At 49.1% G+C, this 13,608-nt stretch overlaps 1 protein-coding gene across 1 annotated transcript in view; it reads right to left on the minus strand.

Annotated features, from left to right (window-relative positions):
* Window positions 1–2,218, minus strand: part of PDCD5 (programmed cell death 5) — a 167,326-nt gene extending 165,108 nt beyond the window's left edge. Inside the window, exon 1 of the mRNA XM_069635450.1 lies at window positions 1,988–2,218. Within this exon, the coding sequence (XP_069491551.1) occupies window positions 1,988–2,053 (66 nt within the window). The 5' untranslated portion in view covers window positions 2,054–2,218. The remainder of the gene's footprint in view (window positions 1–1,987) is intronic.
* Window positions 2,219–13,608: the final 11,390 nt, after the last annotated feature.

Consider the following 13,608-nt stretch of genomic DNA (forward strand, 5'->3'; position numbering starts at 1 on the left):
AATTTAATCGTGAGTTTGTTAAAAATGAAAATTAAAGGTTTTTTAAAAAAAAAGAAAGATGGTAGAATTTAATGTGGTTAAATTATCTTCTCGAAGAAAATAATCAAGGAAATTGATCTAGTTTGTCAAGACTTTCTCTGGGGTAAAAAAAAGGCTCCAAGTATTCCAAGATGTATCTTGCTGCAAGGTACTAAAGAGGGTGGCTTGGGTATCCAAACTTGGAAAACTATTGCAGGGGATTCATCCTAAAAAATGCAGCCCTATATGTGACTGGAGAGGTAAAACAAAAACCAATCTGTTTAACAATTGAGAGGGATACTCTTTCACAGTTTCAATTGAGCAATATTTTTTCTATGGAGAGACTACCAAAAAAGGGGCTGTTAAGCTGCCATCTATTGAAGTGACTAAGGATTTGATGACATGGTGGCTAATTAATTTCAATGGGAATTTATTTTTAAATTACAAGGCATCTATTCGGCACAATCCTGCACTACAGATTGCGAACAAGACCCTACATTGGCGAAGTTGGATTTCGAAGGGGATCTTAAAGATAGGGGATTTAATGCATGATGGACATATGTTGTCATTCAAAGAGCTTTTTCATTTGAACATAAGGGAAAGGAATTAGTTTAAGGAATTAGAATCTCTCTTGACACAGACTTTGAATATGTTGTCTACGCCAATGGAGAAAGAGCCGGCAGGCTGGACCATCGTTTGCCCATCGCCACACACGATCTCCACATATTTAAGCCTCATGCCCGAGAATAGTTTAGTGACTGGAGCATGGATGGAGGGACCTGATGAAGAAGATGTGGGATGTACTATTACTGATGAGAATTGGGGACACATGTGGTTGGACACAAAAGTAAGTTGGATCTCAAGCTAAGACTTATACAACAAAACATATTAGGACAATTGTATTGGACACCTGAGCACATGTGCAAATTAGGGTTGGTGGATAGTGATACTTGTTGGGGATGTGGAAAAGAGAAAGGGACATTACTTCATATGCTATGGTACTGTCCTCAAGTGCATACCTTCTGGTGCGAAGTATTAGACAGATTAGATGTGACCTTATCTACCAGTTTTCCAAGAATGCCACTGCAGGTGCTTTTGTTATCGAATAAGGGGCGCTGTATAACTGCTCGGTGTATGGGAGTTGGATAGATAAAGTACTTGTGATGGCGGCAAAGCAGATCTTGAGAGTATGGAAAACCAGGAAGAAGCCGCAAATTGAGAGTTGGATTAATTATACTTTCATATTATCTGTTTTTGAACGGGTCATGTTTCAGAGACAGGGTAAGGAAGAAGCTTATCAGACCCTTTGGATGCCCCTTAATGATTTATATGGCAGTGGAGTGCCAGATTGAGTAATTCGCTGGTCTAAACAGTCAGGAAATGGAAATTAAAAAGGCATTTTTCTTTGTCATTGTGTGTGTAAATGTGTGTTTAAGTGTGAAAAATAGGGTCATTATTTTTGCAGTTAATTTGACGCTATTTAGGAATGATGATTGTTGCCCCGATGAAATGTAATCACTTAATCTATAAATATTTTCTGGGGCATATGCAATGTTTGGTAGTTGAATATGTTAGAATACATAATATCTCATTTGCATTGTTCAAAACGTGCGCTGTTGTATTCTTGCATATGCTTGTTCTGAAAATATTAAGGAGTGGCCACTGGAAACTTGACGTCTTTAGTAAATGACATCTTTTTCGGTGCTCACTCAACCTGCCTTATTTGAAGGATCCTCCTCATGGCTGTTGTGTGCCAGGTTAGCTCTCATGTAAAGCCCCATTCGGCCGTATACTGGTTTAATATGGGTGTTGTCCAGGCAACACAACCAGGTTATGCTTACGAATTGGTAGCGACTTCTCACCTATTGCACCACCACCACCCCCCACTGACCCTCAGCCTGTTAAAACACCCAGATTGGTCTAATAATAAAGAGGAGCTGAACACGCCCATCATACACCATCTCCTTACCCCGTGCTTGGCCTGCAGCTCTGACATCCGCTGCTTTCTGATGGCTTCCAGCTCCTCGTCCTCCATACTCACCAGAAAATGGGAATTTTGTATATCAATGCAGCTGAATCCGAACCTAACTACCACCACAGCCTTCTTTAGGACAGCGCACGCTTGATCGGCGAGCTAAGACAGCGCCGGACACATTTCAGTGTGACACTCAGACCCCGGAAGCACTGCTGCGTTCATGATAGCCTCGAAGGAAGTAGCGATCCAATGCGGCGAAAAATCTAGCTGCACGCAGAACGAGTTAGAGTGCTCTAAAATTTAGCGTGTATACTTTTCCTAACACGAAAATAATTCATATCACTTAAATAGTAATTTCAGAAAGGTACAGTACTTTAGAATTATGAATCGTGTTTATATTGTATAAGTTCCTTGTGAAATACACGGAAAATATATATTTTAAATTCTCAGCTTTTCCGGCCGACTGGAAAAGAAACAACTAATATTCGAAAATGTCTTTTACATCATGTTAATAGCCCGCACCGCACCCGCAAAGAGAATTCGTGAATTATTGTCAGTAAAGAAGACAATCATTGGCAACTTTCAACAATTCAATAGGTTAAGGTTTTGGTCAAGTGAAAGTTTTATGTTAGTTGAGTATGGAGAGGTGTGTTACGCGCTGCCGTTTATATGGATTTAGGTGCTATAGAGCAGATCTGGGTTTGGTGCGCGTAGCTCTCAATCTTTGGTGTCCCCTAGCGTGTAAAAAGCAGCCGATTTTGTTTTGGCGGCTGAGAGTGCAATGAAGCGTTACGCCATGTAAGGAGCGTGGCTGGTGAGTGAACTGAATGGGCAATGACACCCGCCAAAATATTGTGTGAGCTAAGCGTTATGTAAAGTGACAGATCGAAAAGACGAGATAGCTTTCCAGTTGTGTAGATGCGTGCCATTCAGACTAGAGGTGTACTAAATAGCATATGTAATATTCTACCGAATACTGCATCGCTCTCAACCTACATAGCTCTTAACCTACATGTTTTTGGTGGGTGTTGTTGGCGGTCTCTGGATGCCGCCGTCCGTGAGCCCCCCACCCCCCGTGACACAGAGACACGGAGACAGCAGTGTTACCAGTGTGGGCTCCCCGGTGATTGTGTCGTCACCGGGAACGCCCCGTTTATTTAACTGCGCACGCGACGGAGTGAACGTCACCCCGTCCCGTGCGTACCCTTAAAGGGCCAACGCCACACTCCTCCTTTTCCATAACAACAAATTGGAAACAGGAGGGACTAACTATCACACATTTATAAAGCACACAACTCTGTGAACTCCAAAAACCCCCATTTATTCGCAGCCACCCTGGATCCCCCACGGGTACCTGTCACGGCCTGACCATTACCACCGGTCAGCCTCCCCAGCTCAGTCCGTCACATAGCCTGTGAGACGGGCAGGTTTCCCACGCCCTGTTCTCAGGGGGTACCTCCTGCCAACGTCCCTGGCCGGTGTCTCTTGACCTGGTCTGCCTCGAGCCGGAGAGTCCACGGCGGGGCTTTCACCCCCACCTTCATCCAAGGCACCCTCACCCTCTTGGTTGTCCGGGCTGTCCACTCTCGGGTCGCCGATTCTCCTGAAGAATGAAGCATTCCTTGTTACAGACGACGTCCCGTCAGAGGCTGTTACCATAGAACCCTTGACCGCCACGACATCTAGAGGAGCGGGTTCATACGTGAGGGACAACTTTCCTTGTGGGTGGCGATTCCTCACCAGCACCTCATCTCCCAGCGCGATGTGTGGGGGTCTCAGGCCCCTCCGGATGTTTTCCATCTGCGTCCTGATTCGTCTGTCCTCTTCGACCTGTTCATTGTCAATGGCGGCAGGGTCCCTGTCCCCCACCTCCGGTATGACGTCTCTCGGGCATCTCTGGAAGAGAGCCTCCGCCGGGGCCACACCCGTTGAGGAGTGAGGTGTGGTCCGATATCCCCGCAGGGAGACATACAGGGCCCTCTGCAAGCACTCGCCCTTTCCATGGGCGATCCTGAACACTTTGTTGAGGGTGCGCATCATGCGCTCTGCCTCCCCGTTAGCCCGGGGCCACAGTGGGGTTACCCGCCGGTGTTGAATGCCATACTCCTTCATGAGCTCGGCAAAACTCTTGCCTTGGAATGGTGCCCCGTTATCGGAGCACAGCACAGAGGGCAGGCCATGGGTGGCGAAAATCTTCTCCAGCGCCACCACCACGGTCTCAAATGTAACGGACTCTATGAACTCGACCTCCGGGTATCGAGACCATTCGTCCACCACAACTAGGAAGTGAGTGCCTCTCGACGTGGACCCGGAGTCTGCGTGCACTACTTCCCATGGCCTGGTCCCTCTGGGCATCGCTTCAATGGACGGTTCCCGCTGGGCCGGTGCCGCAGCCTGGCACCATACGCACGACCCCACAAATGCTTCCACCTTCCGCTCGAGTTCCGGGAACCACACCTTCTGGCGGAGGCGAGCTTTGGTTTTGGGCGCCCCTTGGTGACCCTGGTGCGCCAAGGCGATGACCTGTGCAACTTTGGCCTGGGGCACCACGATCCTCTCACCCCTCAGTAGCAGCCCCGACTCTGAGAATGTCAGTTCTTCTCTCACTCTCCATAACTGCTCGAGGGCCACTCTGGCTTCACATGTCCTGCGTTCCACGGCCTCCAGTACCGTCTTCCAGGTACCCCTCTGCATGGCTTCCCTCAGGATGTCGAAACATTCGTCGCCTTTTGATGCAACCTCGAGCTCTTCCACCTGCATGGAGTTTGGGGTGGCCGTCTCCACAACCAGGCGGACATGTTCGTCGGCCTCTTCCGCTGATGCAGACTCCTGCGAGTTCCCTCTTGGGTGTCGAGAGAGGTAGTCTGCCGCGTTGTTAGCCCCTGGACGATATGTCAACGACACTCCATACTCGAGCAGGGCGAGCATCCAGCGCTCTATTCTCACTGGTGGACGGGAAGATGAGCCCGCCATGATCGGCAACAACGGCTTGTGGTCCGTGACCACAGTCACGGGGCGCCCCAGAATGTAGAGGTGAAAATGTCTGCAACCCCACAGCACCGCCAGGGCTTCCCTCTCAATCTGGGAGTACCTTTGCTCGGTGTCGGAGAGCGCCTTACTGGCGTATGCTATGGGTCGAATCTCCTGGTCATTCCCCACTTGTGTAAGCACCGCCCCAGTCCAGATGGGCTGGCGTCCACTACGATCTCCGTCTGCAGGCTCGGATCGAAGAACGCCATGGTGTCGTCCGCCGCCAAGGCACCTCTGATGTCATCGAATGCCGCCTGCTCAAGGGGGCCCCACTGCCAGGTGGTGTCTTTCTTTGTGAGCGATCTCAACGGCTCTGAACCGGACGCCAGATTCCTGATGAAACGACCACAGTAAGCAACCATGCCCAAGAAGCTCCTCACCTCCGCAACATTCTCTGGCGGACGCGCCTCCTTTATGTCCCTCACTTTGCAGGGGTCCGGCGACACCCCATCCGCCTTAAACACGAACCCAAAGAATTCGATCGTTGTTTTCAGAAATTCACACTTGTCCTTGTGCAGGGTGAGTCCCAGCGAGCGCAGGCGTTCAAAGGTCTTGGCCAGGCGTGCCAGATGCTCCGTCTCCGACCTGGCATACACCAAGATGTCGTCGCTAATATTAAGGACTCCATCCAAATCCGCTAGTGCCCCTCTTATGATGTTTTGGAAAACCTCCGCCGCGGAAGACACCCCAAAACTCAACCTCTTGTATCGGTAAAGACCTCAATGAGTGGTAAAGGTTGTGATGTAGCGGGACTCGGGGTGCAGGACCACCTGATGATAGCCTGCTCTCAGGTCCAGTTTGGAAAAGAACCTCGCCCCTTGCAGTTCTGCTATGATGTCATCGATGGTAGGGGTCAAGTGTCGCTCCCTCTTTATGGCCTTATTGGGGAGTCGCATGTCCACACAGATCCTCACCGCATCTGGCTGTTTAGGCTTGCGCGCAATGACAATGGGAGACACCCACGGGGTGGGGCCCTCAACCTTTTCAATAATGTCCAGCCCCACGAGATTGTCCAGTTCTCGATCCACCAGATCCCTGAGATGAAAAGGAACTCGCCGGTGCTTCAGCGCCACTGGTTGGATCGACTCATCGATGTGGAGCCGGACTGGCTCACCCACCAACTGTCCAATGCCTTCAAACAGGGAGCTGTGTTTGGCCAGGAGTACCTGAATGTCATCTAAGTACACTGAGTATGCGAATGTAACAATTCCCAGCGCCTCAGCCACAGCACAGCAAAGCAGGGTGTTGTCGCTCACCGGGGTGACGTAGAATCTGGCCCGGATGTGTGAGTCACCATATTGAACATCAGCCACGAATACGCCGTCCAGAGGGAGGGGCTGATCGCCGCCGAAAGCGAATATGCGTGCTCTTGGTGCGGTCAGCGTGGGCGGGGCCTGCATGGTATCATAGTGCTGTCTGGCCATCACATTCACGGACGCACCGGTGTCCACTAGCATTGGTACAGAGTCACCATTGACAAGCACGTTGCACCTGGGCTGTCTCTTGGAGCGGGATTTCAGCATGCTCACACTGGACACGAAGAAGACGTTTTCCTCGTCCTCTTCCTCCTCCTCCCCTTCCTGAGGTGCCCCTTCGTCACCCTGGTCCACCTGAGCGACGTTGGACGTCCTTTGGGGTCGAAAGAAACCGGCTCGAACAGGCCCCCTAGGCACCAACTTGGGAGCTGCAGATCTGCACATCCTGGCAAAGTGGTCCGCGCCTCCGCACCTACCGCACTTAACCCCAGTCGCAGGGCATTCAGCTGGGTGCGGGAGATCGTACCCACACTTTGGGCACGAGGAAGTAGTCCCAAGCGGGCGCGGGCTCTGAGTGTTCATGGGGCGCCTCGCTCCACGGCCTCTTCCGACCGCGCAGACCTCCTCCACCTTGCCTGGGCGGGCACCAGCTTCCATTCTGGTCGCCCGCAATTCCGACACTTCGTGGCACCTTCCCAGTTCTAGGATGCTAGGAAGGGTGATGCCAGGCTCGCGCAATATCTGGCGCCTCAGTTTCCCAGAGACACACCCCTGAATGATTTGATTGCGAATCATGAGTTCAGGGTCGTTCCACGCACATGGCGCCGCCAGTCTCCGCAGCCGTCCATAGAATACATCCAGAGTCTCGTCATCCTTCTGTCGAGCCGTTCCCATGAGAAAACGTTCATAATCTGCGTTGGCCATTGGCAGAAAATGATTATGGAGTGCATCCTTTGCCGCCGCAAACGACCCATCCGCCGGCTGCAGGGACAGAAATATCTCATGCACTGCTGGGCCAGCAGAGTACAGGAGAGTGGCCAGCTTGCTGTCGTCGCTTGTCTCCATCGTGGCCCTGAAGTACATCTCAAGCCTATCCATCCACATCTTCCACCTCTGTCCCAGGCTTGATGGAGCACCCGAGATATCAAACTCAGGCATTGGCTGTAGGGACCGAGGTGGTTTCAGCGGGGGAGCAGGCGGAGGCGCAGCAGCAGCTTGACTCATGGTGGATAGCGCACAGGCACCCCAGAAGATATAATTGATGGGGCCGCAACTCACCACCAGCAGTCAGCCTCCAGAGATGGTTTGAATTCTGCCTCTCACCAGGTGCACTCCTCGCAGATGTATCACTCAAGCCAGCAGGCAGCCAATGAAGTGTCCAAAAATTGAGCAGGGGGGAGACCCCTAGTGCATTCAGCAGGCTTCCCATAGAGTCTCACCCATCTACTCGGTGAAAAACAGTGAAAATGTCAATGAATCATTCTGAAATTGACACGTGCTGTTTCCAGCGACTGTCCGCCGCTGAAATATCCAAAAATCATGTCCGGATGGCTCACCGACACTTCGTTATGAAGCCGTGAGTCTCCGAGGCCTATTCATCAAAATGGCCGCCGGCCGCGTGTGTCTCTTCCTTCTCCGCGGTCAGAATTCGCTGGAGCGTTCACGTAGGATCATCTACACTCCGAGCGAATGTCTCCGCCTGTTCCAGGAAGTGATCCCGGCACTCGTCGCCACTGTTGGCGGTCTCCGGATGCCGCCGTCCGTGAGCCCCCCACCCCCCGTGACACAGAGACACGGAGACAGCAGTGTTACCAGTGTGGGCTCCCCGGTGATTGTGTCGTCACCAGGAACGCCCCGTTTATTTAACTGCGCACGCAACGGAGTGAACGTCACCCCGTCGCGTGCGTACCCTTAAAGGGCCAACGCCACAGGTGTCACCCACCTTGCAATCAGCTGACTCACCCGCAAATCCCCCTATAGACTGATTTCAATGGGCTCTGACCCATCAAAAAAGCGACTCAAACGGTTGAGAGCTATGCAAATAGTTACTCAGTATTTGGCAGGAGTTACCAATGAGGTTCAATTGTAGTTTTATTTAATAAATCATGTTCCAAACTTGAAAAATATGCTTGAAAAAACAAAAGTACTATTTTAAACGTGTTTGCATGGTTCATTTGTTTCTCTTTGTTATCTTTCACATACCATCCTTATTTAAAGCTGTGTAGATGGACCTCTGATCACCTTAACCCAAAGTAGGCCCACCTCTTCAGAAGCTAGTGCCGTTTTTTCCGTAAAGCAAGTTTATTGTACAAACGACCGGGAGGAGTTAGGTGATGGCGTGGAGTCAAACTAACCACGAGTCTCTTCGAACCACACAAGTTTGCACATTTTATACATTTTGCTAAAGTTAAAACACTCCCACATATTTTGTTACAAATCATCCTCCCACACATGATTGGTCAAACCTATACACAGAAATGTAATCTCCTTTAATTACCACGCTCTAATTGGACACATTTATTTAATTACCATCCCCTTTCAACATATCTTTGCATCAGCTCATATTTACAGCACACCCCTTTTTGGGATCTTTTCATGGTAGGTCATGCTGCCGTTACACATTCACAAAAAAAACATAATTAATTACAGGTTCCAACAGACCGGAGACCTCTAACCCTGAACGTGATGCACATGGTCTTTGCAAGGATACTTCAACAACATGAGGAGGGAGAGACACGAACAAGTACCCTTTGGACTGGCGATAAATATCTTATCCGCCCAGACTTGCTGGCGTCCTTATTTTACACTAATCTATATGACTACCAATTCAGCTCACATGGACTTTGCGTACACCCTGAGAACCTGATCAAAACCCATGAACCATTTGTTCATTCTGCCCTTAAGTATCACATGCACCAGGTTTATTACTCGCTCCCAAACTAACTCTACCAGATGGCCGTACTCCCCTGGACAATGAATTGCAGGTTCCGACGTACTTAAAAATATTGCATCTCCTCACCACAATATTACAAAGTCGTAAAAACCAGAGCCTGGGCCATCTGATATTATCGCAGCTGCCTGCTGCCTTTCCTCAACATTAAACCTTGTTAAACCAGTTTTCCCAACCACACAGTTTATCTTGCTACCCCAGGCTTCTGGGCCTGCACAATCCCTAGCTACGAGATCACTTGCGGCGTACAGATTTGTGTATTCACCATGTACCCCAACTGTCCCAAATACACGTCCCTAAAGATCTGCATGTATGTTCAAGACTACTGCGTCCTCTAATAATGGTTTCTCCATTGCAAATCTCTTATCTCATGGGCGCATGTGAAGCTCCACGGTGGCCAACCTTATGCGCTGTGTGGCACACAACACACCTATATTGTTTATTTATTTTATTTCTGCATTTTTAAAGCGCTCACACAGCCCGGGGGCATCGACGCGCTGTTACAGGAATATGTCTCTTAGTTGCGTATTTATGACACGCTTAATACCCAGAGTTTCTAAGTGCGGACCCGGGGATCAAACCCGCGTTGCTTCGTGTCATATTGTTTCCAAGGCGAGCACTTTGCCGCTGAGCTATCCTCCCGGTACTTATTTGCATTGGCAGATTTGACATTATCTTGTTGCTCGCGTATGAATCTAAAATGTATCAAGTTAATCACACAGTAACACTAAAATTAATACTTATCGCCTTAACTAAACTAGATACATGCTAAATTGCAATATCCCCGTCGCCCCGGTCACCAATATTGCGCGCGCAACGCATACCTCTCTTTCTCATTTGGACCTTTATCGACCACCCCAACAAAGCATACAAGCCAGAAAAGAGCAGTTTTACAAATAAAACAGGAACCAAATGTGAGGATGGTTTTTGCATATGCAACAGCAGTGCTTCTCAAAGTGGAAGGTTTCATGAATGCAAAGTGCTAGGTTACAATGAACAAAATGGACTTTGTAATGGTCATTGCAAATCGCACACATTGCAATCATGTGAGGTAGCTGATCTCCATCTCCAGACTATTCTGCCCACGCCCCCCAAAGGCCATAGGAGGGTGAGGACTCTCTGAGATAGGCTGATAGGGTTAAATCAGGGGTACACACACATATAGCTCTCACACAATTTTGGTTGGTGGCACCAGCCGTGCAATCTGCTAATTCACCTGCCAAACCCCCTATCTGCCTCACCTGCCCCACCAAAAATTGGGTGTTTTCACCCGCCCCGGCGACACAAAAGGTTACGAGCTATGCTCACACGTAGGAAAGCCTCACATTTGACTGATCTGCCCAAACCCTACATACTCTAAGAAGACACTTTCCTTTTTGGCGGTCGCTCAATTCCACCAAATCCCAATCCACAACCCCTTAAACCACCACAATAGAGGATGCAAGGCTCTTGGCTTTTTCAGTGTCTCTCCCTTTTCAATCTCCATCACACAGCACCAACAGATACAGTTCAATCGATCTCTGTCCACACAGAAAAGTGCTTTCATCTCACACTTTAACTGTTGCATCATACTGGGGTTTAAAGAGAGTTTTCCCAATAAGCAAGTTCTCCCAAGAGGACAATATAGGTTGTGCATTTCCTTTGCACAGTTTAACTGCCTGACAAGAAACAGACTAGTACCCATCCTTATTGAACTAGAAAAGACAGCTCGCCTCTTGGGAAGTCTTTAATTTCCTGACATCGGAAGACTTGCCAAAATCACTTTGACTATGTCCCATACAAACAGTCCTCACACTATTACCTCTAGCAGATTGGCATACAGGGAAAGTAGAGAGATTTCCCATCATGAAGTTTCTGTGAGAGGGCTTTTAGGAAGAGGACTGTCACTCTGCCTGACATATAACTGACAATTCATCCATACACAGGGACCCGGATTCAGTGATCCTCTTATACCGGGATTGACTAATATCAAATGGAAAGCCCGAAAGAGGATCATAACTGCATTTATTCCCAGTCATTAAATCTCAAACCAAATTTTCTCTCGGGGTCAAAAAGGAGTAATTGTTAACGATATGATATGATATTTTATTTGTATCGCGCTCGTACACAAGTGTTTCAGAGCGCCACAAGGCAAGGGAGGGGAAACGGGAGAAACAAAACAACGATCTTGCTAGGCCCAGTGACATTGAGAACGTGCAAGTGCATGGGAAAGGGGAAAAGTGCATGGAAGGGGGAGTGTGGAAAGTGCAGAGCAGAGGAGAACAGATAAATAATAATAAATACAAATAAATAGATAATGAAGCAATAACAGAGGGAGTGCGGTCAGAAAGTGGTAAGAGCTGTGTTTACGGCAGCAGAACTGGGTAAGTCTGATAAGTGCATAAAATAAGAAAAATGGGGCGTGGGGGTTACAGGTACAGTCCCCAGTGCGAGGGTCGCCAGGAGGCAGTGCAGAAGGGTGACAGGGTGAGCCGGTACCTGGGCCCGGGAGACAGAGGGTGGCCAGTGCACAGTGCCAAGAGAGTGGATCAGCAGGACAGAGGGGGAGCAAAGGCAGATACAAAGAGGAAGGTCTTGAGGTGCTTCTGGAACCGGAGATGGTTCTCCTCAAGTTTTAGAGTGGCAGGGAGGCTATTCCATAGGGAGGCCCCAGCCGAAGACAGAGATCTCCCCCCAGCTCATTTCTTTGAAAAGCGACTGACCCTGAGGGAGTTAAAGGTAGAGGAGCGAAGGGCTTGAAAGGGGAGGTATTTGCGGAGAGATAGCTGAAGGTATTTTGGGCCCATGACCCAGAAAACCTTGTGGACAGTGCAGAGGGTTATAAATGTAATCCTTGCAACCACTGGGAGCCAATGGAGAGATTTCAGAGCCGGAGAGATACGATCCGAGGGCTTGAGGCAAAGGACAAGTCTCGCAGTCCTGTTCTGGATTAGTTGAAGAGGGCGAAGAGTAGAGGCAGGTAACTTTAGAAAAAGGCTGTTACAATAGTCCAACCTAGAGAGAACCCAGAGCTTGGGAGACAGTGAACTTCTGGGGGAAGGAGAGGAAAGGAAGAGTACCTCTGAGGAGGTGCAGCAGGAAGTTTCACTTTCTAGAGACATCCGAGATGTGGGAGCAGAAGGAAAGTGTGGAGTCAAAGAAGACCCCGAGGTTCTTAGCCTCGCAGGTGGGGATGGGAGGAAGGCCAAGCAAGGACAGCCAGAGAGAGAGGGGAAAGGATGGAGAAGGTGTGCCGATGAGTAGGATCTCAGTCTTGCTGGCATTCAGGCAAAGATCATTGGCAGCACACCAATCTTGAATGGCAGTTAGGCAATCCGAGATAAGTGAGGGAAAGGAGGTGGCCGAGGGCAGGCTGAAAATGAGTGTCGTCAGTGTAGCACTGGAAATGTGAGCATAGAGTGGCAATGCAGTGGGCAAGTGTTGCCAGGTATTCGTTGAAATTCCAGGGCGAGAGCTTAGACCCCTGGGGAACACCACAGGCAGAGAGGAAGAAAGATGATAGGAAGGAACCCAGTTGGACTTGGGAAGGTCGATCAGAAAGGAAAGAGGCCATCCAGGCCAGAGCCTGATCAGTGATACCCAGGTTCTCCCGATTACATGCACCAATTTAATATACCCAATTTTACAAAAAGCATTAAAAACAATTTCATCAAACAGTTTCAATGTGGGGGGTTGGTATTTGCGCACGTCGCTGAAGGGGTGCCCTTCGGGTAAAGGGCTTTTGAGGATATGTTCTCAGGCACCCTTCAGAGGGATGGTGTCACTGGCAGTGAACTGCGGACACCGCCTGGTCCTGGATGAAAACGGGGAAAAACAGGAAAAAGTGAAAGGCATAGGGAGCATGCAGCAGTAACAAGTAGACCAGGGGGGTCTAAAACCTTTAGCTCTGAAGTAGTTTTGTACTGCAATGTCTAGGCCTGGGCACCATAATCAATGCTGATAGATCATGGGAGTCATTGTCCAAAACATATAGATGGTTGACAGTGTGTGAGAATAGTTGAAGTTCAGAGTAGGTATTCCAGGGAAGGCACAGTCCTGATGGGGTGCCTGGGAAAAATTCCAAGATGTGATATCTAGGAACCAGACATGCTAATTACATTGGGCATCAGATAGAAAAAAAACTGTTGGGTACTAAGTGCATTGGGCAACAGTGGGACAAATCACAATGGGACTAGCGAGCAAAACCTCAAAGGGGGAGAATTGCACTGGGACGCACAGGAACAAAATTACAGTGGGACAAATGGGAGCAAATCCCACCGGGCAGAATCATAGTGCACTTGGGAGGAGTATAATTATAAGGTAGAAAGCAGTATAATATAAGGTAGAAAGTAGAAAATCAAACAGGTTAGTGAGGGATGCAAACAATCAAATTGGATGTA

Source organism: Ambystoma mexicanum, chromosome 1q (genome assembly GCF_040938575.1).
Source record: "Ambystoma mexicanum isolate Mex_15411 chromosome 1q, UKY_AmexF1_1, whole genome shotgun sequence".
In the NCBI taxonomy this organism is placed as follows: domain Eukaryota; kingdom Metazoa; phylum Chordata; class Amphibia; order Caudata; family Ambystomatidae; genus Ambystoma; species Ambystoma mexicanum.